At 35.3% G+C, this 24,238-nt stretch overlaps 2 protein-coding genes across 2 annotated transcripts in view; both read left to right on the plus strand.

Moving 5' to 3' along the window:
- LOC134273909 (tRNA wybutosine-synthesizing protein 3 homolog) overlaps nt 1-31 on the plus strand; it is a 36,228-nt gene extending 36,197 nt beyond the window's left edge. Inside the window, exon 8 of the mRNA XM_062756129.1 lies at nt 1-31. The gene's annotated coding sequence lies outside the window, so the exon portion shown is untranslated.
- On the plus strand, nt 7-23,578 carry LOC134273900 (uncharacterized). The gene is made up of 36 exons (XM_062756121.1): nt 7-31; nt 3,665-3,808; nt 4,524-4,906; nt 5,040-5,220; nt 5,494-5,663; nt 5,792-6,443; nt 6,536-7,978; nt 8,182-8,364; nt 8,542-8,762; nt 8,852-9,005; nt 9,244-9,347; nt 9,430-10,317; nt 10,607-10,908; nt 11,376-11,557; nt 13,286-13,546; nt 13,860-14,029; nt 14,594-14,762; nt 15,377-15,462; nt 15,616-15,675; nt 15,951-16,076; nt 16,168-16,293; nt 16,468-16,564; nt 16,673-16,755; nt 16,921-17,166; nt 17,344-17,740; nt 18,017-18,282; nt 18,396-18,623; nt 18,791-18,892; nt 19,009-19,124; nt 19,360-19,525; nt 19,622-19,894; nt 20,014-20,505; nt 20,765-20,897; nt 21,115-21,365; nt 21,455-21,626; nt 21,796-23,578. The coding sequence occupies exons 2-36, from the start codon at nt 3,742-3,744 to the stop codon at nt 23,256-23,258; spliced, it is 10,413 nt and encodes a 3,470-aa protein (XP_062612105.1). The 5' UTR covers nt 7-31; nt 3,665-3,741; the 3' UTR covers nt 23,259-23,578.
- Nucleotides 23,579-24,238: the final 660 nt, after the last annotated feature.

Consider the following 24,238-nt stretch of genomic DNA (forward strand, 5'->3'; position numbering starts at 1 on the left):
GTATTGCAAATCTTCTTAACAGAGGCTTCAGGTAAGCTTTATTTCTATTTTCAATATCCATTGGACAAAATAGTGTTGCAATAACTTAATTGTAAAGAAGTTCTAAATTTCTGATAAACCACTCGTCTTTTACAGTAAAACAACATATTCCCAGTACAGTTCATCACCAAGATATAATGTATTCCATTTTTAGTTTAACCTATACACATTTTTTTTATGTTTTCCTTTTATTTATTTCTATGATTAGAAAAACATTTTAGTGAATCATCTTACAAACAAAGACAAATCCCTAATAAAGTATTTGCTTTTGGATCTTGCTTTCAGACTTTATTTCTGTTGAAATCTCACGGGAACATGTATTCCTATTTCGTAATTAGGAAATGTTTCATTTCATTTGTTAGGAATATTGTTATGAAATGGTTTGGCAATTAGCTGATTGTCCAAAATTATAAATAAAAATTCTGTATTGAATTCCAAGTCTTTTGCTTAGTTTTTCTTAACATCAGTCGTCTCTTTGATGGTTAGAAATCAGTTCTTAATTAAATTGCAATTCATTAACTCATCCAAAATTTATGGCAAGCAAACGATAATTTATTGGTACAATTTTCATCAGTCAAGAACTCGGAAGCCAAACTAGGTCATATATCAACTACAAACCGTTTAAACCACTTACGAATGTGGCTAATAAATAGCAAACCATTCACCCAGAAAATGATTTAGAATTCAGAACTATTCCGGTCTGAGATAAGAGTGCCGCGTGGGAGAGATAGCTAATCTCATTTCCATACACAGTTGTGACGTTTTTGTTATCACTGACATATTGGCTTCTTTCTTCAAAAATATATCTTTTTTACACAGATCAAACAATAGAGAGATAAAAAAAATTACATTTCTGAGCGAAGACAGAATATCTAGCGGTTGGTGTCATTTCATGAAGAGCAATTATTCAAAAGTTTACGATAAAACTCTCTCGGGTGCTAGAAAATCATTGTGAACATAATATTTTACAATCATAACTGGTCAAGGACAAATGCCTTGCAAACATTATCAGTTTTGTTGCAATTCATCTTGAGTTTATATAACTACAAAACGATTGAAATTTTTCTTTGCATTTTGATTTCATTTGCATCAAAACCAGTAAACTCAAACTATCAGTGCAACGTTATTTTTTAAAAATGATCCTTTGATTAACAGATAAGCAATAAGCATTCATATTCATAATTTTCTTGGTGAAATATCTTGTGTAAACAGTTTTGCTATTTTACTGATGACAAAACATGATGACAATTTCAATGGAGAATACAACGGTTAAATCTTTGACGAGAAGGGGAATTGCAAAAGAACGACACCATTTTGTCTTTATCCTCTGAAATTTTTTTAAAGAACCTAAATTGGGCCCAATGCCTGACATTGTTGTCAATTTCTTTCTTAGAATCCTAATTGATTATTGATGTTTGATGGATCGTCAATAAACATTCACAGTGAAAGTATCCTAATTATTCACTGATTAGCATTCTAAATTGGGCAATTTGAAATATCAGATTCCCTCTTTATATTACAAATGGTTCCTAAACCGTGTTATATTTCCTCTGGCCTTTCAAGGTTGTGTTCATTGATCCAGCTTCAAAGACTTGTTGATTAATTAGAGGCTTTCCTCTTTGAAGACAAAAATTGAACCCTAAAAAAGATCACCTGTTATACTTTGAGCACCACTTGAGATACTAAAATATGAAATGAAAAATCTATGTTTGCACATCGCCCTCGGAGGAGTGAAGAAAATATAATTGTGCGTAATAATTTTTATTCACAATGCCAAAAATATCATTTAAAGAGCGTTTATTGTTACTCATTTCAAGGTTCCAATTACTGTAGAAAATCAGAAAAAATGTAGAAATAATAAACGTGATCATAATAAACGTGATCATACTCCTCTTGTTGTTAACCTTTACTCCTTGATAAAGATGGTCCGTGGAATGATTTCATATCACGGGTTTGAATGTAAGATAGTGTTCATCAACTTCTCGTTTTTAGTTCACCTGAGCCAAAGGCTCAAGTGAGCTTTTCTGATCACATTTTGTCCGGCGTCCGCTGTCTGTCTGTCTGTCCGTCTGTTTGTCCAGCTGTCTGTCTGTCTGTCTGTAAACTTTTCAAATTTTCGACTTCTTCTGAAGAACCATTGGGCCAATTTCAACCAAACTTGCCGCAAAGTATCCTTGGGTGAAGGGGATTCAAATTGTTCAAATGAAGGGCCACGCCCTCATTCAAGGGGAGATAATTGGGAATTAGTGAAAATTTGGTGGCATGTTTTAAAAATCTTCTTCTCAAGAACCGCCGTGCCAGGAAAGATGAAACTTATGTGGAAACATTTTCAGGTAGTGTAGGTTCAAGTTTGTTCAAATCATGACCCCTGGGGCTAGGGCGGGGCCAAAATGGCCGATCAAAGTTTTACATAGAAATATATAGAAAAATTCTTTAAAAATCTTCTTCTCAAGAATCACAAAGCCATAATTGCTCATATTTATATGGAAGCATTCTCAGGTAGTCTAGATTCAAGTTTGTTCAAATCATGACCCCAGGGGGTAGAGCAGGGCCAAAATGGCCAATCCAAGTTTTACATAGAAACATATAAGAAAATTTTTTAAAAATCTTCTTCTCAAGAATAGCAAAGCCATAATTGCTCATATTTATATGGAAGCATCCTCAGGTAGTCTAGATTCAAGTTTGTTCAAATCATGACCCCCGATGGAAGGGCGGGGACAAAATGGCCGATCCAAGTTTTACATTGAAATATATAGAAAAATTCTTTAAAAATCTTCTTCTCAAGAATAGCAAAGCCATAATTGCTCATATTTATATGGAAGCTTCTTCAGGTAGTGTAGATTTAAGATTGTTCAAATCATGACCCCCGGGGGAAGGACAGGACCAAAATGGCCAATCCAAGTATATAGGAAAATTCTTTACAAAATCATCTTCTCAAGAATAGCAAAGCCATGATTGGTCATGGGACTGCTTTTGGATTTAAACTTTTCAATAATGAACCCATTTATTCTTTTCCCAGCCACAATGCTCAGGTGAGCGATGTGGCCCATGGGCCTCTTGTTTAAGAATGTCATAACGCATGCCATCCTAGTAAGTTTGTAAATATCTAAGTATCTTTATGATCTTTATGATAAAACGTCTCTCTTACTTTTGTATGTTTTTTTTACACAAGTAATAAACTCAGAAATTAACTACTAGTATCTTCAGCTTGTAAACCATCCCCTCTCATTCCACTGAGACTTTTTCATTTGCTGAAAAACCAAATGTTTGTAAAACCGATTCGTAGGATCATAATAAGCATCGGATTCATTAAAAGTTCGAGGATAATAAACAAATGTTTGATATGCATGCTAAATATAAAGAAAATATTTGGTAAAAATAGAAATAAATGATCCTAATCCTTTCTTTTCTTCGAAAGATATATGAAATTTATGTAAGCAACTCCTTACTTCAACACTTTATGTTATTTTAGCCATTTCTTGAAAGTTGAAACTGATAAGTAGATGTTATAATTCAAGCTTATCATATATTATCAGTTATTTTCTGTACAAGGAGATTAAAAACATCACTTTAGGATGTTTGTTTAATATAAAATGAATTGATTGAATATAAATGTCATTTTCAGATCCAAAAGGGTGCTACAAGGAGAACAAAAGAAAACGATATTTTAGCAGCACTCCCGGGGACTTTGTTCCGTCTTTAATGACCCCTGCCATCTGTGCTACAAAATGTGGGAGCTTCAATTTTAACTATGCTGCCGTCACCCAAGGTAATTTTCCCGCCAAAAATACAACAGGCGTTTTTGTATTGTACCTATGTTAAATCTACCTGCACTTGTACTTAAAGGACAAGAACCAGTAACGAATAGTTCCCAGTAAACACAATGATTGAAATTATATTAAATATATCATATTAATATGAAAATATTTAAATAAATTTGGAATTTTTCATTAATTATTAATAAATCTAAGAAAAAGTACTATTCACTGCGATTTGTTCTTGAACTGCAGTTCCTTTGTCTCAGAGTGTTGCCACAAAAATTCTTATTACTCTCCACAACCTACCCACCAATGGATTGAAAATGTCAATATCTAAAAAAAAAAAAAAGAATGCTGTGAAATGAAATTTGTCATTTTAAAGCTTTTACACTAAATTAAAAGCAGAAAAAGAGAGAGACGCCGATAACTATGAAAATTTAAGTTACATCGTATGTTAAGTGCCAATTACTGACTGGAAATGAACATTGATGTCGGGGGAATTTACAACTGCAAGAAATCTTTGTATCAACTGAGAAATAGACAATGAGCAAAGTTACTGTTAAATTTCATTTAGACACTGTAGATACATATTTTTGAAATCTTAAAATGAAAATTGCTGCTTTAATGCTGTGGATGTTTTTCTTCAAGACCGAGGTAGTGTAAATAAAATCGTCAATTTAAACAAATGATCGAAAAATATTTATCCTATTTCCTTTTCACACTCAGGGCAGTTTTGTTTCTGTGGCGACTCGCTTCCTCCATTGTCAGAAAAAGATGTTTCAGAAGCATCCTGTTCCGATATGTGTGTCGGTAATACTTCTATAAAATGTGGAGGACCAGACTATGTTAATGTATACAGCACATCTCCACCTATCGTTGGACTGGAAGTTACACCAAGTGTGTCTCTCATTGAGACCGGAAGTGACGTTTCATTCACTCCTAGTTACGAATCAGCAGGAGAAGACTTGACATTTCAGTTAGATTATGGAGATGATGGAGGAAAAACAGACAAGAACCAATCAGCGCCTGATATGTGGACGACGAAATATTTCACACCAGGACGGTATCAGATAACATTGTTTGGAAATGACAACCAAAACTCCATTGTGGTTTGTATAAAACTTGTATACCATTTCATAATGAAAGATTCTTAGCAAGGATTGCATATTGAGATGTTTCTGATTTTAAACTTAAAATAAATACCTTTTATATGCCATTGTACAGTTTCGTAGTCTATTGTAGGAGAAGGAAGCGACTACTGCAGTGCTGGTGGAAGCTCGTCCCCACAACGCATCACTGTCATGTCCAGACAATGCAGCCACACATGAGGAGACTATTTGTATTCTTACGGTGATGGCTGGAAGCAACCTAGAACTTACAGTAGATATAGACGGTGTCCAGCACTCTAAATTTTACATTTCTGGTAAAATGAAAATATTCATTGCATCTCGAGTATTTACATCAACGTACATTGTCTTCCATAAATTCAAAGAATTAAATATATGGTGTTAAGTGTAAAATCATCTTAGGGTTTTGTGTCTTCCTGAAGTAGAGGTAGTTAAAGAAAAAAATGGTAGAAAAAAAGAGGTATCAGGCATGAAAATGTAAAAAAAAAAAATTTACCCTCATTTGGACTTTTCTTCGATTCTTAACATTTCCCTTGTGCATCGCTTTTATTTTATTCTTTGCAAAACAGATCCACCAATATACACTGCAGGACCTGCAATTGTTTCAATGTCATCATCTTTATTGCCTGGGGAATCAACAAGTGATTATATAATTATGCCGGCATCAGAAATACAGCAGGATGGAACGCTGATTGGTTTTGAGTATTATACACATACAGTGGGAGCGGTTGAATTCTACGTAAGCTTCAACAAACATAACGTTTTCATGAAATATTCATGTCGCAAATACATAGAAAACATATTATTTGAGTTTTACTTCAGCAATGCCAGTAATCATAAAATGAATTTATGCTTTGTTTTTAACAGATTTTACGACCTTCTTGTGCAAATTATTGCTTTGATAGCAACCAATGTACTGGAACTTGTGAAAATCTTTATCAGCGCACCTGCTCGTCTGGTCTTCAGTTCTGCCCTGCTTCTGGTGCTTGCTGGAATTATGTTTCTCCTACATGTGCTTCACCAACACAAAGATACAATGGAACTCAAAGGACAAATTTAGCACAAGTTGCAGCAATACCTCACACTTTATTAGCGTCCCCTTCATATGACTACTTTTCCATTGATCTAACTGCAAACAAAATAAAAGTCAAGCCAGGCGATATAATAGCATATAAAAACCTAGGTGGTGTTTTAAAATCTTTTTCTAGTAATTCTTCAGACTCTGATTTGAAAAGTGTCGACTTTACTTTACTAACAAATGCAGCCTCTCTGGGATCTCCTAAAAGACATCTACTAAGAGCAGTTGTATCAGCTGGAATCGACGTAAAATTACCCTTTACATTTTCAACGCCAGGTTCAAAAACTGTTGGAGCACTTGTCAAAAATAATGATCTTGCAGCATCTCTGGCGCTTTCTGAGGTGGTGAATATAATAGAGGGCATTGACATGTGTGCATTGGACATAGTAATGTATGCAGAGACATATAGTCCTGTTCAATTTCAAGTGTTACCTCATACAGGTAAGGACCGGAAAGTTAAAGTGATTAGTGTTAAATTTTTGCATTATTATCTAAGCTTTACATATGTATTACCTATATTTTCTATTTTACAGGTACTAGCATCATCTATACTTGGGATTATGGCGACAGTTCTACCACAACAAATGTTACAACTTTACAACACACTTATACCTACTCGACACCTGGGACGTTCCCTGTTAATGTCACCTGCTCAAATGCACTTAGTTCTAAATCGAACTATTCTACTATAAAGATAGAAACAAGAATAAATGGTCTTTCTTTATCAGCTTCTCCAGCAGTTACATCGGAAGTGACGTCAATAACTCTTGGAATGACGAATGGATCTGACTACACGTGTGTGTGGAAGAAGAATGGTGTCTCATTTGCGACGACAACGTCAGTAACTACACCACCAAACGGCAACTTTGATCATATTTTCACTGAAGATGGAACTTACGAAATAACTGTAACATGCAGCAATAACATTAACAGTCAATCAGGGTCTGTTACTGTGACTGCCCAAAGGAAGATTACAGGCCTCGCCCTTGTTCGCACAGGGGCCCTGTTGAACACACCGTACACGGTAGATTTCGTCTGGGATGATGGATCTAATCCTCAGTTTTTGTTGGAATTTAATGGAGTTTTACAAACCCTTTCTATTGACACATTTGCAAGAAAAGGTACATCTCCTGTTTTTCCAGCGGAGGCCTCCGTTACCTCTTTTCCGCTAAATTTAACAGCATACAACTTGGTGAGTAATGAACAAATCACGACAAATTTTGGAATCGAATCGGAAATAACTGACTTGACAATTACGTCCGACAGTACTATCAATCCTACACTAGGATTTGGAACAGTTGCTAAGGATGATGTTGTGACTCTTACAATCATGGCAACAGGAGGAACTAATGTCAACATACAATGGGAACATACAGTTGGCAATTCTCCACCCTCAGTAACGCCACAAAACATACCAACGTGGACCGGAACTGTAACAAAATCGTTCACACTCTCCACTTTAGGAAATCACGAATTGAAAGTGTCAGTCAGCAATGCATACTCTTCAAATATATCCACTTTCAGTTACCTTGCAATCGCCCCAGTCAAAGATATCCAGTTCAATACAATTAGCCCCGTTTTGTTTTTACCACCAGCTGACGTAGTTTTCACGTTTTCCCAAAGTCCAGTTGGACTCTCACCAAACGAAGCAACAATAGAAATAGATTATGGTGATGGAACTCCGATGGCAACTCTTCCATTTTTATTGACAAATAGCTATCCTTACTCCTACAGAGAGGATGGAACGTTCACAGTTACCGCCAATATTTCCAACATCGTAAGTCACCAGATTGTTACGACAACAGTTGAAGTAGTGGAGAGGATCGTTGATCTTGTGATAGAACCAGAACCTCCTCACGCACCCCTTAATGATCCCGTAGATCTACGAGTGAAAATGAAAAGAGGAGGAACTGGTTCTAAACTGCAGCTAAGATGGCAAATTGAAGGAACCTGGACCACCTACCAAAATCGAATCGGTAAGATAAGCAGAAGACTCTCTTCATGTGCGATGCAACCGAAGATTTTTTTATTGATGCCTTGTACCACTTAAGGCATAATTAGAAGCATAAATTTTTTTGCATCTACTATATTCAGGTTATTATGTTGTATGTGGTTTATTAAATATGCTTCCTTTGTATATAATCAGGAATTAACAAGTTGTTATAAATCAACATTGCAGGAAATAGTCCTGATGGCTTTGATTCAAAACTACACACCTATACAAGCTTAGGTTCTTCCACAGTCATAGTGGAAGCCAAAAGTGTCTTGGAGACTAAGTCGGCCACCTACACGATCTTTTGCGAGGAAAAAGTCACAGACAACTTTCAATTGACATCAACCTTTCCACAGGATTTTGCTATAAGTTAGTTAAAAGTATAATTAGATGAATCATTAATGTACATGTGTTCGAAGATCACAATAATTAATTAAAAAAAATTAAGTTTCAATCAAAGAATATTTTATGCTAAATACAAAAATCAGAAATATTGAAAAAAATTATATTGTTATACTGAAAAAAAAATGCTGTTAAATTTAACAGTGCCAAAGATAACATACACGCTTACCTACAACGATCCCATCCCAACCAATGCCAAGATAAATTTTGATTATGGAGACGGAACAACAACGAGTGATGTAATTCTTCCTATTGTTACTCCGGGAGGCAGCAACCAGTGGGACAAAACGTACAGTGCAGCTGGTCACTATTCCACAACAATCACAGTGTTTAATAAAGTCTCGTCGGTCACAAAAACAGTTATGGTAAGAGACATTTTCAGCCTGGATAATCATGATTTTTTAAATGATCTTTGCTTGTATTTTTAATATCTTTTCACATTACCTATTTTAAGAGTGGCGTCTACAGAAAGTTTGACAGTTGTGATGCTGTCCTAAAATGGAAGCCCATAGTTCCATTAAATGGGTCTGATTTGGATGGATTTGGACCTCTCAAAAATATTTTTCCGCGTGACAGACCTTTGAGGGTACACATTACATGCACAGCAGGTACATTAATTTTCTTGCTTTTATGTGACATTCATTATCTTTAACTCCAATTCTAGTAATGTCAAATCCGAAGATTTATCGCGTGAATAAATTGTGTGTAAAGAAAATATAAAAAATGTTATTTTAAAATATATTTTATTATTTGTGATCTTATAATAATTATGGCCATAATAAGTAGAAAAACAAAATCACTCTGATACTTGCTTCTTGAAATATTTATTTCACATTCCCACAACAGGAACTCTTGTTTACTATGATGTGTTTGCCCAAGGAATAAATAACTTTTTGGCATGCAACAAGACGGAGAAGACGTTGTTCGAGTTGGACTTCACCAGTCTAGCAGTCAGTAAAATGAGATTTATTACATTTTCTTTTTTTTTTACAACTGACGCTTAAACTACTCATTAATACATTCCTTTTTCAGGCTGAGACATACACACTTTCTATAAAACCAATTAACCCGATACACCAGGTTACTATAACTAAAACCATCCAGATGCAAGACCCATGTAAAGATATAATAGTAGATGACGGTGGCCAACAGGCTTCTGCTTATCAGTGGAAAAAGTTTAACATCACCTTTGGAATGCAAGGTACTGCTACCTGCATACATGTAGATTTTGGCGATGGTACTCCTGGCGAACTGTATGGAGATGCTACGATGTGCGGTCCTTTAACTGGAACAGCCTCTTATATAGGCGCTTTATCAAATATAACAGAAGTACAACACGAATATATGACAATGGACACATTCATTGTATTTGTAAAAGGATTCAATGCGTATTCCACTTGCTCTGCTAACTTTACTCACGTGATATCAGATGTAGATTGTTCACAGCCAAAGGTTAGTATCAAAGATTTGAGACCGGTATTTTACAACCCAGAAGAGGTGAAGAGAAGTGCTCAAGTACGGATCGTCGGTGTCACAGATATATATTGTACACAAACTCTAGACAATGTAAAAACATGGACGGTCCACATGATTGATGAAAACACAGGAGAAGATGTACAGGAAATAGACATCACAAACTTGCCATCTCATCAGACCGCAGAATTAGCGTTACCTCCTCGCTTCTTGGAGTATGGTTCATACAGGGCAAACTATAGGATGGAAATGGTGTCAACGGACTTTGTCCAAAACGAAAACTTCAGTGCAAATGTCGATCATTACATAAGAGTTGTCAAGAGCGATCTTGTTGCTATAGTGTATCCTGGTGGTATGACTAAAATTCAAAGAGGATTCTCTAAAATGATCACAATTGAACCCATGACATATTCATTTGATCCAGACGTTGCTACTGGGTTGCCTCAGGTATGTTTTTCTTGAAAAATGTTTCCACGGTTACAGAGGATGTTTTTATTGACATCTTTTCTTCTATAGCAATACCTGAAATATTAACACTTCTACAAAAATTACAATTGAAGTCGACAGATATTTTTAAATTCAGAGAAGTTACAACTGATCTGAGCAACTTAAGTCATTCTTAGGTTATTTCTTATCATTGATGCATCTTATATTTATATAAGCCAAGAACAATGAACCGTCTATGGGTGCAAAGCTGTACGCTAGTTTAATGATAAAATAATACTTTGTCTTGTAGACTTTTTCAAACTTCACTTGGTGGTGTAGAAGAAGTGATGAGACCTTTCCTAGTCCAGATGTTCTGGTTGTTCCTTACACTACCACACAGTTAGGGAGTAACCCTGCTGATAATGGCGGCTGTTTCAAACAAGGACCAGGGAGAATCGATACCAATAACGGAACACTAAGTTTTGACACTGCCAACATGCAAATAAACCAAACCTATGTTTTCAAAATTCAAGTTCGAAAGGACGATAGAATGGCTGAAACGACTGCAGAATTAGAAATAGTGACAGGGGATCCTCCAGAATTGACTATAAGGTTAATGTCTAATATATATACATTGCTTGTAAATTACAAGCGACAGAAATTGTTTACATCAAGACAATGTCAATGGTTTTCAAATGTTTAAAATAATAATAAAACAGACATTTTTCTATGGCAGCTTAATAGTTTTTTTTAAATATATTAATGCCATCTGAAAGCCAAATACTGTGAAAACACTTATTTGCGGGGGGGGGGTACTTTTTCATGGTTTTAAGGTATAAAGAAAGCCACGAATTCATTTAGACCACGAAATGCAAATTTTCACATATATTACTACTGAACAATTCTTCAACAACGAAATCAAATCCTTTTGAATCATATCTCAAACCACGAAAATTTGACCTCTCGAAAATATGTGCTTTTACTGATCGAAACACTGAAGCATATATTTACAGTCCTTTACAGTTTGATAAATACATTATAATTAGTCAAAATCTTATTAGGGATTTTGTATTTTAAAGTTGTGGAAGCGCCCTCTGTATCCCACGACCAGGAGGACAACTCGTACGTCCTTCTAGTCGATTAAGTCTACTTAGTGAGTGTTCGGGATGTACGCCTGGTGCCCAGTTCGAGTGGAAAGTCTATCAAAGTAACTATCAGTGGACCTGGAAGGAAATTATACAGCTTCCTACTTATGTTGACGGTGGGTATTCCTGAGCAATTTTAGTTGCATGTCACGTGTACAAAATGAAATGTCAAACATCATTTGAAGTGTCATGCACTGCATTATAATTAAATTGATATTTTTTTATCGTTTTGTTGAAAAAAAAACATGGAAGCATAATTTTTCGTACTTTCAGGATCTCAACCTTTGCTATGGCTTAATTTTTTATAACTTTTATATTGCTAAAATGTTAAACGCGCCTTTTAATATAACATAAAATAGTAAGAACAAAATATATTTCCTAAGGATAAAGCATAAAAACGAATGGTTCATTGTGTTGAAAAATGGCTTTTTAAGGGGGTAAGGGAGACAATTTTTATCCCTGTAAACACGAACCAAGAAAAAACTAAGAAATATCTTAATTTATATAATTGCATTTCCTGTTGCACAAACACAAATCACTGTCTTTATATATTTTCTTTTATTTATCAATCATGGCCAGATTTACTTTTATATTTTTTGTGCATGGATTAACTATAAACAAATTGTGATAATTTCTTCATTCTTTTGATGCAATTTATTTTTTTCATGTAACTTATTTCAGCATGCAATATTGTATTTACTAACCAAATATTTCTTTCATTATGCTACTAATATTAACACTTTAAAATCTACTTTCAGGAGTGACTGGTAAGCAACTGTAATTGTCATTACCAAACATTTTGAAAGATTGTAGATTTTTCGTCCTTTACATCACTTTCTTTAATGTTTAAATGCGTTTTATAGCAACTTTTAGTCACATTGAATTTCTATTATTAGCTTATCTCAGAGTAATATGTTGTTATTTAGAGAATTCTTGTTGACTTTTTATAATGATCCATGTAGTTATTTGATCCCTACATAATCCTTCACTGGTGAAATTATTCAAGCAAATTTAAGCAATTGACTTAGGACAGAAGTACGATTTAAAAATTTGCAAGTTGAAATTTATCTGAAATGTGTTATTATTGTATCATTAATACTAGTATATCTGACGTCGAAGCTTTTTAAGATATATAAATTGTATTCTATTTTTTTTATATAAAAAAAACAAAATGAGTGAAAACTACGAAAAGACATTTCTGAATTCAACTGAAACTGCAGACATCAACATAACAATGTACACTTGAATAAAGCCCCTTTTCATTATTTATAGAAAGTCAGTCATGTTCTATTTTGATTGAATTAAATAGCTTGCAAAAAAGCAATGGCTTTACAGATGGTCTTGTGCTATATCAGTAGTTTCATAACCGCCGTATTGCGGCTGGTTTCATAATGTCGAACGAATATACACTAGTCACTGAATGAAAAAGAGAAACATTGACTAGCAACAAACTTCATTAATATTTCAGTGTTACATTGTTGTTCCTCAAGAAGTGATTTCATTTTTGAATATATAGGTAGCTGTCATCACTTGAGAGTTTCTTTTCATTATTTTTCTATGTGTGGACCGAAATTAGCTCTTAGAATTCATCATGTGTTTAGAATATTACATCGAATTTTGTCTTTATACCTTTATATATATTTTAAATGTAATGTACAGTACTTTTGTTCCTTCATTAAACTTTGCATTATTTTAATTCTTTGTGTGTTTATTTGATCTAAAGGAAATTTGAAATCTACCCTTCCACAAACCTCGCAATCGAAATGTTCTTTATTTGCAAGTTAAGAATTACAATTGATAAACGATAAAAAAAACTAAATTGCTGTGATTTTCTCTCTTGATAGGGGTGTTCTCTAATAGCATTGCAATCAAAACATCTATGTTTGAACTGGACAAAACTGTAAAGACTTATCTGGTTGAACTCTACGCCAAGCCCGAGGATGGACAGCAAGCCAAGGCGTACATGAAGCTATTCTTGAATGACCCACCGCGAAATGGAACATGTACAATCTCGCCAAACGCTGGTGTAGCGACGGTAGCCACTTTCCAGGTCACGTGTTCCGGATGGATTGATGAGGACGGCATAGAGTCGTACCGTATCTACGGTAAATTTTCATCATCTGAAATAAACATTTTGAATTAATGATGGCATATTTATGTTAGCTAGTTTCGCAAAATACAGAAGCAGCTTGTACTTGCATAATGTGTGATTAATTATGTTCTTGAGAATTTATTCCTGTTTTCTTCGTGTAAAATTTTATTAAACGGCCCTTTCTGAGTTTCTCAACAATAAACAAATTTTCTACAAAAATTGCAACAGTTTTACCTTACACCAAGAATTCCGATTGCTCTTCAAATTATTTTAGTCTAACGTTAGAATAAGCTAAATTAATGACTGAAGAATTTTTTTACAAATAGTTAGCTTCAAAGACGACCCCCAGGAGCGACTGATCATATACGGCAGCGTCTCCTCCTACAGTGTTCAACTTCCGGTAGGACCAGATTATGACGAAAACAAAATGCAGGTCTTTGTCCGCATTGCTGACGTATACGGTGCAGCCGTTGACTACAACATAGGAATTGTTCAGGTACAGAATTCTGCATTACTGCTGTAGAACAAATGAGAAATAAAATTCATTGTTTTCTTTAAAACAACTTAAGCAATAAAATCATTTTAAAGTAAGAGGGACCATGCAGGCACGTAGCATCGATTTTGAAATTGGGGGGGCCAGCCACAGAAATTTTTTTTTACTTACCTGAAAAAGTTGACAAGCAAAAAAAAAAAAAAAAAGGGAAATTTTTTTTGAATTCCCAAAGTCGAAAATCCTATTTCGTGGGGGTGGGGGGGGGGAGGGTAGAGGCAAACTTTTTTCACTACCAATTACTTTCAATATAAGCTTACAATACTATATTTCCTTCATTTTACTTTCATATAAAGTGGTGGGGGGGGGGGCCGACCAGCCTTTCAATGAACATTTTCAATAGTAAAAGTATTATTGGCAAAAAAAGTGGGGGGGGGGGGGCAGCCCCCCCCCCCCCGGCCCCCCCGGTTGCTACGTCCCTGCCATGTATGTAATTACTTGAGCATATATATGTAAATTATAGCAATAGAGAAAGCTTATTTTATACATGCATGTGTTTCTATAATTTAGGTTACACCAATGACAAAAGATGAAGTTGTCGAAAAACTTGGGACAATGCAGGTGCAACTAAAAGATGAACTCGACCTTGCGTTGGCACGGGCGGATCTCAGTCAAGTTAATGAGGTGGCATTAATGTATGCCAGTATAATCAACATGGCGAGTAAGAATGGAACATCAGGTTAATATGCATGAGTAGTTTGCATCCTATTCATTTAACGATATAAACCTTTATGTTATTTAATATGTTTGTGTCTAAGAATTTCAGGTGCGAAATAAAATTGTGTTTCAAATAAGAATATTATCAGATGTTTCAACAAAGGTAAGGTCGTTAGACTTCACGCATGAGTAGAAGGATTGATATTATATTCACACTGACTGCATGTGCAGATTGCGAAATGAATTGATCGTGGACCAATGCATGAAAATGTATTCACCAACAAATAGAGCATTGTTCATTAATATGTTATTTAAGAATATCATTCGAACACCCTCATTTCAAAATAGGAGAGTTATCTAAGTGCAAAAATACCACATGCATGTCCCCGTAATTAATAAAAATATATATTGTTAGTTGAATGCACATTATATAGATTTCATTTAGAGATTCTATGGACTTTTATCTTTATGTTTAATATATTTTATTTGCATTGGATTCTGAACGTTGAGAAACATTTGTTTCAATTAAGGAAATAACAAAATATACCAAACGGGGTTCAAATTTTCAAAAACATTACAATAAAGTATTATTTACTAATTTAATGCACTCTGTAACCCTAATTACCGTAATTTTAGAGTATGCTGGTGTAGAAGTTGCTGGAACTCAGACAGCGACAGGACTTGGTCCGGATTACATGAATCGTACAGACGCATTTGACAAGGTATCAGCTTTTGAAAGTATAGAATCCGATACGGACTTTGAGATATGTATAAATTCTATGAAATTTTTTAAAAAAGGTTTATTGTAATATAAGTATTTCAGAATATATTTTCTTTTCAACATAAAAATTTTTGAGAATTTCTCTCATTTTTAGTCATTAACCACTTATGAGAAAGAAGAAAAGTATCAGGCTGAGAGAGAAGTATATGCTCAGGTACAAAATAAAAATAAATACAATGACACATACATTTTCAAATTTTTTAGTTAACACCTTCCAAACGTACTGCTGAGAAAGATAACTCAACGTATCATCGTGGTCCATGATCTTCTTCTTTAGTATAAATAAAATTTTGATCTTTATTTTCTTTTACATTTCGTTTTTTGATTATAATTCATTATTGTATTTATCTACACATAAAACTCGTAGGATAATACAAAATATAACAAAGTGTCAGAGTGATTAATTTTTTAAATAAAAAATTCACGTAGATTACAAACCAGATAGCAGATGCTTTGCAAAGAGTTACAATAGCAACTCCCTCATCTATCGCTCTGACTGCCAGCACATGCGCCGAGGTGACCAAATATACTGAAAACTGCGCAAGAAGTTGTCAGGTAAAAAGTGAAATCCTTCAATCTTTGAAAAAAAGGCTTTTTCCCTGCGCAGTTCAAATATCATCCAAAAAATCGTCTTCTATATTTACAGGAAGGTATTAAGAATGTAACACTGAATATGATGAATACTTTGGAAGCTCAAGCAGACGAGATTCCTATAGAAGAGCTGACACTTGCAGCCAAAGGAATCATTAACACTCTCTCTAATCTCATTGAGGTACTTCTCTTTCATATGTTAACGTGAAACAAATTGTTTCTATAAAGATGATGATTGTACTTAGAACAGAATTAAACCTCTTAACCTACATTTAGGAATAAACCGGGTTTCAATAGACGTGCAAGTATTCCAAAGAACCATCTGTAACAATTTTCCTCGTTTCGTTATTTCTAGGCTGGAAACGTTCACACTGAATACCCTACAAACGGTGATATGGAATCGGTTGTTCCATTCGCCCATTACGACACAGACTTAGAATCTGTAGAAAAAGGTGAATAAATGTATTATGGAAGAAAAATAGACATTATAAATAAAAGATCGCAAACTATATTTTGTAATGTGTTCTTGCATTGGTAAATTTTTGACTTGTTTATTTAAGCTATTCCATCCAGTATCACTAATCGTGATAGAGCGAATAAAAAAGTGTTAGCTTTTACCAATGAAGATTTCCAAGCCAGTACTGTAAGTACAAGTAAAAAATACAATTCTGAGCATCCATATGAACGTACACTTGTTTGATAAATACAATCAAAATGTAAACATTACTAAATCATATCAATTATTCAGAGTATAAAAGAAAAATATATGAAAAGTTTAATTCAAAAACTTACATCTTTTTATCTGCAGACACAAGGAGTGCAACATACAGCCGACACAGTGTACTCGAAGCTGAGAACGATCTTCCAGAAGACTCTGGTAGAGGGAGAGACCCCAGTGAAGATATTCACCACCTCCATAGTTCTAAGCTTCGAGAAGAACCGAGCCGATAAGTTCTCCAACAAGACGATCAGCCTGGGAGATGGAAGTTTTGATATGCCAGACTGGTGTTCCCTCAAAGACACATGTAATCCTAATGACACTGTTGTCGTGCAGGTCAGAATTACTTCATCATTTCTTCCGTACAAGTTCATTAGGAAACAAATATTCTTTCAGGCATACACTTTGAAAAACTTTCAATACAGAAAAGATATTTTTCACTCCTAATAAAAATACAAATAAAACACTGCGGTAATGATATCTGAATAAAAAATACCATTCTTTTCATTTCAGTCATCTTACTCCATCTTCCATCCACATGCGTTCACTCCACAAGCCAAAGATCTATCAAAGTACAGTGGCTCCCTCAACATTGATCTTTATGATGCCAACGATAGTCCTATACAAGTCACTCAGGCTGCGTCACCAATTCAAATGAAGGTTCCCCTGGACAAGAACATGCTGGTACCCGGGGAGGAATATGTTGTTCCCTTTATACCAGATCGAGACTGGGAATACTTCTTTTATCATACAACACAGATAACTTCATCTCGAGCTGCTTTACAAGTGCGATTCCGATTGGAGGATCTTAATTTACAGTTTCTGGTGTTGGTTAAGTTTGGTGACATCAAAAATATTTCAACTGAGTTTGATCATGTTTGCATGGTACCTAGCAAAATGGAATACAAAGGTATGCTTTAGTTAAAATAAAAGTGTTTCTAACATGTCAATTAATATTCTCACATTTTAATCTTTTAATTGCGTATCATCCATTTTTACCTACAACTGACTCTGTTATTTAAAATTTGTTGCAACTTCATTATTTTAGCCATTGAAAGATGTTGAAATGGTTTATCAGTATCAATTTACAATTTCATGAATATGAATTATCATATGTTATATCCGTCCGTTGAATATAGAATAAAACATTTCTCACTTTAATTTTGTTCATATTTCCTCTGTGCAGGATTATTTGGTACAGATGATACGCCAGACCCATATACTTGTTTTGTCGGAAGTGACGTCATCAATGGTTACCAGGGTCAGGTGACGATTGGAGTCAGACAAATGACCAGTGTGGAGCATGATTATTATATTTCTAAGTCACATGTTCCACCCACTTTTCCACCTGGAAGTGGTGCATTCTCCACCAACTACACCATACAGACTGTGAGCTCCACGTGTCGCTTCTTTAATGAAACAATTCAGGACTGGGACACAAGAGGATGTGAAGTAAGATAAACTTAAAAATATTTTATCTTTAACCTTTAAGTAATTTTGAATAAGAAAACAAATGAACTTTTATATTATAAAGCCATTATAATCTTACTATTGTGTTTTATTAGGTTGGTCCGTTGACAAACAGAAAACATATTCACTGTCTCTGTACTCACATGACCACGTTTGCTGGCGGCTGGGTTGTCGTTCCGAACACCATCGACTGGAACTTCGTCTTTTCCAATATGGACTTCTTTAAGAACCCCACTCTCTATATTACGGAGATCGTGATTTTGGTTGTCTATATCATTGCAGTTATCTGGGCCCGATACAAGGATAAGAAAGATGTAGAAATGGTGAGCTATGCCTCGTAAACTCTTACTTTTTTCATGGATATTTCTGAATTCATAAATAAGAATATGAGATTCCGTATTTATTCTACAATCTTTCTCGATGTCCGAGCACTGTAAGTCGACTTTACAATAAACGGTTACTTCCTGACTGTTTATTTGGTTTCTCGTAGCTTGGGCTGACTCCTTTAGAAGATAATGACAAGAAGGACAAGTACTATTACGAGATTGTAGTTGTCACAGGGATGAGGCGTAAAGCTGGTACCGACTCCAAAGTAAGATCATGTTCGGATTGATCGACGAGTTTCTTTTTGTGTCATTATATGCTGTATACAAGTCCCACACTGCCCATCAAATGGGTATATTAATGAGTTTCTTGTTTTGTCTACAGGTGAGTTTTATCTTGTCCGGTGATGAAGATGAGACAGATGTCAGAACGTTCAGTGACAAGAAGAGGAAGATCTTCAGACGAGGTGGCGTGGATGGATTTCTCATGTCTGTTCCAAGGTAATACACTTCTAGAAATACAGAACAATTCAATTAAGATTGCAAAATTTGTTCTATATTTACAATCCTAACTTTATATTTTAGATATTTATAACTTTTTCAATAATTGAAATAAAGTTATTTTGAGACAAGCTTCAAATGTTACCAAGAGTAGTGTGAATAACACAAAGAATTTACAAGAAACTAACTTTGCTAAAATTCTTATCAATATAATATAACTTATTTTTCTTTTTAGACCACTGGGAGCTTTAAACTACCTGCACATCTGGCACGATAATTCCGGAAAAGGAAAATTCGCGTCTTGGTACCTACGGAATGTTGTCTTGCGTGATGTACAGACTGACCAGAAATACATTTTTATTTGTAACAGATGGCTTGCTGTAGAAGAAGACGATGGAATGGTACAGTATCATCCAAATTAACACAATAATCATTCACTATTACATTTTATCCAAATCATGCAAGTTTTGAATACTATCGGCTTATTCCTATCATAGATTGACCGTCTGATACCGGTAGCTGGCAAGGAGCAGATGACAGAATTCAGTCACCTTTTCACAGAAAAGACAACTAAAAGTCTAAGTGACGGTCATCTCTGGTTTTCTGTCATAGCCAGACCTCCTCAGAGCAGGTTTACACGTGTCCAGCGCGTGTCCTGCTGTCTGTGTCTTCTATTCATGTCCATGTTGACGAACGCTATGTTTTATGAAAAAGGAGAGTCTGACAACAATGCCTTTACCTTTGGACCGTTTGCTTTGACTCCTGAACAGGTAATAAATTCAGCATTTTAAGCACAACGTCTGATAGCTTCTATATATGTAAGTAGATGAATGGTATTTAGTAAGTCAAGCTTATGATATGATATTATTTTATATGTTGTTTAATTTAGATATACATTGGAGTGGTCAGCAACATCATAGTGTTCCCGGTCAACTTTCTGGTCATCCTCATTTTTCGTAAATCTCGACCTCGAAATAAGCGACCATCTCGTGTGGCAAAGGCACTAAATGAGAAATCAAAGCCAGTGGCATCTGTCTTCGACGTTCATCCGACGCTAAAAGGTTCGAATGACAATAAATGTCTTACTCCATCCAAACTCATAGAAGGGGCCCGACCAGAGACAGCTATCACTCGCAGTGGCACGTCCATGTCTGTCGTAGATCTGGCGGAAAATGGAAACAAGAAAAAGAAGAAGAAAACCTGTGACCTTCCCTGGTACTTTGTCATAGTTGGTTGGATCTTACTGTGGACGGCGACTCTTGCGTCTGCGGCTTTTGTTACATTTTATGGTGTCATGTTTCAGGATATTAAGTGCAAGATGTGGATAACGTCTATGCTGATTTCTTTCTTTACCTCCATCTTCATTACACAACCAATCAAGGTACTTAGAAATACAAAGATTAAAGATAGCTATCCGGCAGGCGTAAACTAAGTGATTTCTTAAGTCAACCTAATCATGACATTACTCGTCATTTTTTCGGGTCTAAAAAAATTTTCATCCAGTATAATGCTGCTATACTACAAAACAAGGGCCCAATAAAGAATTATAATTCAAAAGAAATTATTGAATTAATGTTGATATCATGAATATGAGTAATACCACCTACCTGTGTATAATTCAACACCCTTACTGTAAATAGGTAATCATGACGGCGATATTCTTCTCTCTGGTCGTTAAAAACCCTGGTGGAGATGACGATGAAGAGAATGATGAGGATGAAGAGAAGCCTCCTCTGGCTCCAGACGAAGAGTACCTGCATGATATGGATAATAGTAATGCCTTTATGTAAAAATATAACTAAAAAAGATTAAATTGAAAAATAATTTTAAGATAAAATTAGAACACATATGGCGGGGATGGCTCTATGTGGAGTTCATAGCTACAAACTGTGAAAAAAAAATACTTTTTGAGACATTACTTCTAGAAAACTAACCATTTGGCATCCTGGTCTGTTTATGTTTTCCAATGACATTTTTTTTTTGCTTTTAGTGGGCTTCGTCAAACCAAGGAAAGCTGCCTACAAACCACCAGATCCACGTCTGTTGGAGAAAGCGCGGGAAGTCAGACTTAAAGAAATCAAGATGTGGGGTGTAGTGCGGGAGATTGTGTTTTACTCGTTTTTCTTGTGGATTCTGATGGTCATTAGCTACAGGAATCGTAGTTATATGTCCTACTACTACAAGTCTAGTTTGGAGCAAGTTTTCATAAACACCAACGACACACAACACCATTTCCTGAAAGTAAGAAAATTGAACATTTTAATACTTCATCAAAATGATTTTTCCTGGTGTTGAACGGGCATTGGTAAAGTGTGGACCCTTTCTTTTAGATAAAGAACAAAGATGACTTCTGGGTTTGGGCGCAGAGTGGAATGGTTGATGGCATCCGAGCTGGAGTCTGGTACAATGATGGACAACCTGTATTTTTACGTGGCTACATTAATGACAAACAATCACGCATCATGGGATACGCTACCATGCGACAACTTCGAATGAAACCAGGTGAAGCTTAAAATCATTAATTGACAAGACATTTATTAAAATCTTGAAAAAGGTACAAGAACATTGAAAAGCGAAATATGAGTATGAAATATTTTTTTTAACTTTTATGCAGATATTCTATTTGGAATCCTTTCTATTTAAATGTATAACCTATCAATCTCACTTCCAGGGTCCTGTCGAGTCGCTGACGTCATGCAGTCAATAGTGCATGAATGTAATGATGAATACGACATGCGAGATCAGGACGAGGAGAACTATGGCATCGGTTGGAATCCTATTTATCAGAATGCCACTTACACAACGCAACGGGAGGAATATAGCTACACCGATCCCAGCGAGTTGGATGGATATCCCTACATGGGGGACAGATTCTTATACAGTGGTGGTGGTTATGTTGTTCGCCTTCGTGGAAACTCGACTTTATTGAGAACAAAACTCCAGACTCTTGAAAGAGAAGGATGGATAGATAGGTACACACGAGCGATATTTGTGGAATTCACCGTTTATAATCCTGGAATTAACTTGTTTGGGATAGCAACGTTGCTTTTAGAAGTCCGTCCAAGTCAGGGTATATTTCCGTCCTATCGTTTTGAGCCCGCCATGTTGTTACCATATATGACTGATGTAATGCTTTTCCAAATAGCGTGTGAGATAGTCTACTTTGGTTTCACAGTTTTCTTTATTTTCCAACTGTTAAGAGGAATGCTTAAAGAAAAACTCAATTACTTTAAACAATTCTGGAATTTGGTCGAACTTGGAATCTGCTCTATGTCTGTGACCGCCATTGTAATCTACTTCTATCGTATGTTTGAAACCAACCGTCTTACGGAGCGATTTAAGGTATCCCATGGTAACGAGTACATGAAGTTTCAGTATGTAGGAGCCTGGAGTGAGATCTTCAGTTATATTATAGGATGGTTGGTCTTCTTTGCATCACTTAAATTCCTAAAACTTCTGCGGTTCAACAAGCGAATGTCCTTACTGGCCTCCACGTTGAAGAACTCTTGTAAAGATTTAATGCACTTCAGTATAATTTTCAGTATCGTCTTCTTGGCATTCATCCAACTCTTCTACCTGGTCTATGCCGGAAGTCTGACAGAATTCAAGACTTTTATCACGGCTTGTGAGTCTGGCCTCACAATGATGATGGGCAAGTTTGACATTTACGACATGAAAATGGTTGAGCCAGTTATGACGCCATTTTTCATTTTCGCTTACGTCGTTACAATAACGTTTATCGTTGTCAACATGCTGTTGTCTATCCTGAATGAGACATTCGGCGCAGTACGATCAGACATTGCAAAGCAGAACAACGAGTATGAAATTGTTGATTTCATGATGAATCGCTTTAAGCTGTGGACGGGGTTAGGCATGGCGGATAGAAGTGTCCTCTCTCCAGATGATATTCGTGGAAACAACACAATTGAAGGCACAATCGACTTATTTCCGGATCGAATTGAGCAGTTACTGTCGTCTTTGTCACATATCTACAGTAAAGAGGAACGGCTTGATGCGTTGTTCGAAATGAATGCTGCAAAGAGAGAGGACTTAAAGACTTCCTTTGGAAGAATTCCACCATCTAAAAGCCAAAAGTATCAGGATGTTTTAACAACTGTGCATACAAATTATTAATGGAACAATAAAGAGTTTTTGCCGAAAAAGACAATTCGTGGTTGTGGATAGTACATGTACATAAAGCAGCAATATATATTATACAGAACAATAACGACAATGTTTATCATAAACAGCTTTAAATACACTAATACATGTCTGAAATAAATATATTTATGGATTTCAGTCTATTCTTAAAAAACGTATTCTGACCACTAGCAATACTACAATATGTGCAAAGACTGTAAGATTTCGCGTTAAATAAGAACCTATAAATCAACGATACACACCTTTTACATAAACGACAAAAAGTACCTGAAGTAGCACATGTATATGTTTTAGTTATAGAATAAAAGGTTCAAGTTTATTGAAAAGTTCGTTGTTTTATTTACCTACGTGCCTTAGCGTTCTTGGATACTCTGATAAGAGGGATAACTCCGAATGAAATAGTCTTTATTTAGGAGCTAGGTTTATCTTATGCATGCAATGGCCCTGTAGATATACCAGTTCATTGATTTAAGCTCTATGTCCCATTTCAAAGATCAATATTAAGTTGAGACTTAGTGCTTTCATTTCCTGTAATAAAGGGTTTCTCAAAGAGCCCAGTTATCAGAAACAAGCTTTGTGAATTGCAATGTTCTTAAATTTTAAAGAAATTGGATTAATTTGAGTACTTTCATCAAAGAAACAAATGGCGCACCCTGCGATCCAAAAAATGAAACATGCTTTTGTAACATGGAGAAACAGTTCTGTTATTAATAAATCATTGTAAATTTTACATCAAAGGTTAAATTGTGCTCTGTACAAAATAATAAATTTAAATGGTTTGGTCGTTTTTGTAGAAATTTTCAGGACTAGCTGAAAACCCGCGCAAGCGCAAGGGAAATTAATTTTTTTTTACTGCTAACAGAACTATTCCAAAAACTATCTTTCAAATTCTATTGACAGTTTAAAATTACACAGGAATTACTTCAAAGTCCCGCAATTAGTTTAAGAACAGA

This window comes from Saccostrea cucullata, unplaced genomic scaffold (genome assembly GCF_032062105.1).
Source record: "Saccostrea cucullata isolate Sc308-1 unplaced genomic scaffold, CSIRO_AGI_Scuc_v1 ctg31, whole genome shotgun sequence".
In the NCBI taxonomy this organism is placed as follows: domain Eukaryota; kingdom Metazoa; phylum Mollusca; class Bivalvia; order Ostreida; family Ostreidae; genus Saccostrea; species Saccostrea cuccullata.

What these genes read in the sequence shown, in the direction of transcription:
- LOC134273900 (XM_062756121.1), top strand. Translation starts at nt 3,742, where the DNA reads ATGACCCCTGCCATCTGTGCTACAAAATGTGGGAGCTTCAATTTTAAC. An exon ending in CTATGCTGCCGTCACCCAAG is followed by an intron (nt 3,809 to 4,523) that starts GTAATTTTCCCG and finishes TTTCACACTCAG; the next exon opens with GGCAGTTTTGTTTCTGTGGC. An exon ending in TAGCAAAATGGAATACAAAG is followed by an intron (nt 17,741 to 18,016) that starts GTATGCTTTAGT and finishes TCCTCTGTGCAG; the next exon opens with GATTATTTGGTACAGATGAT.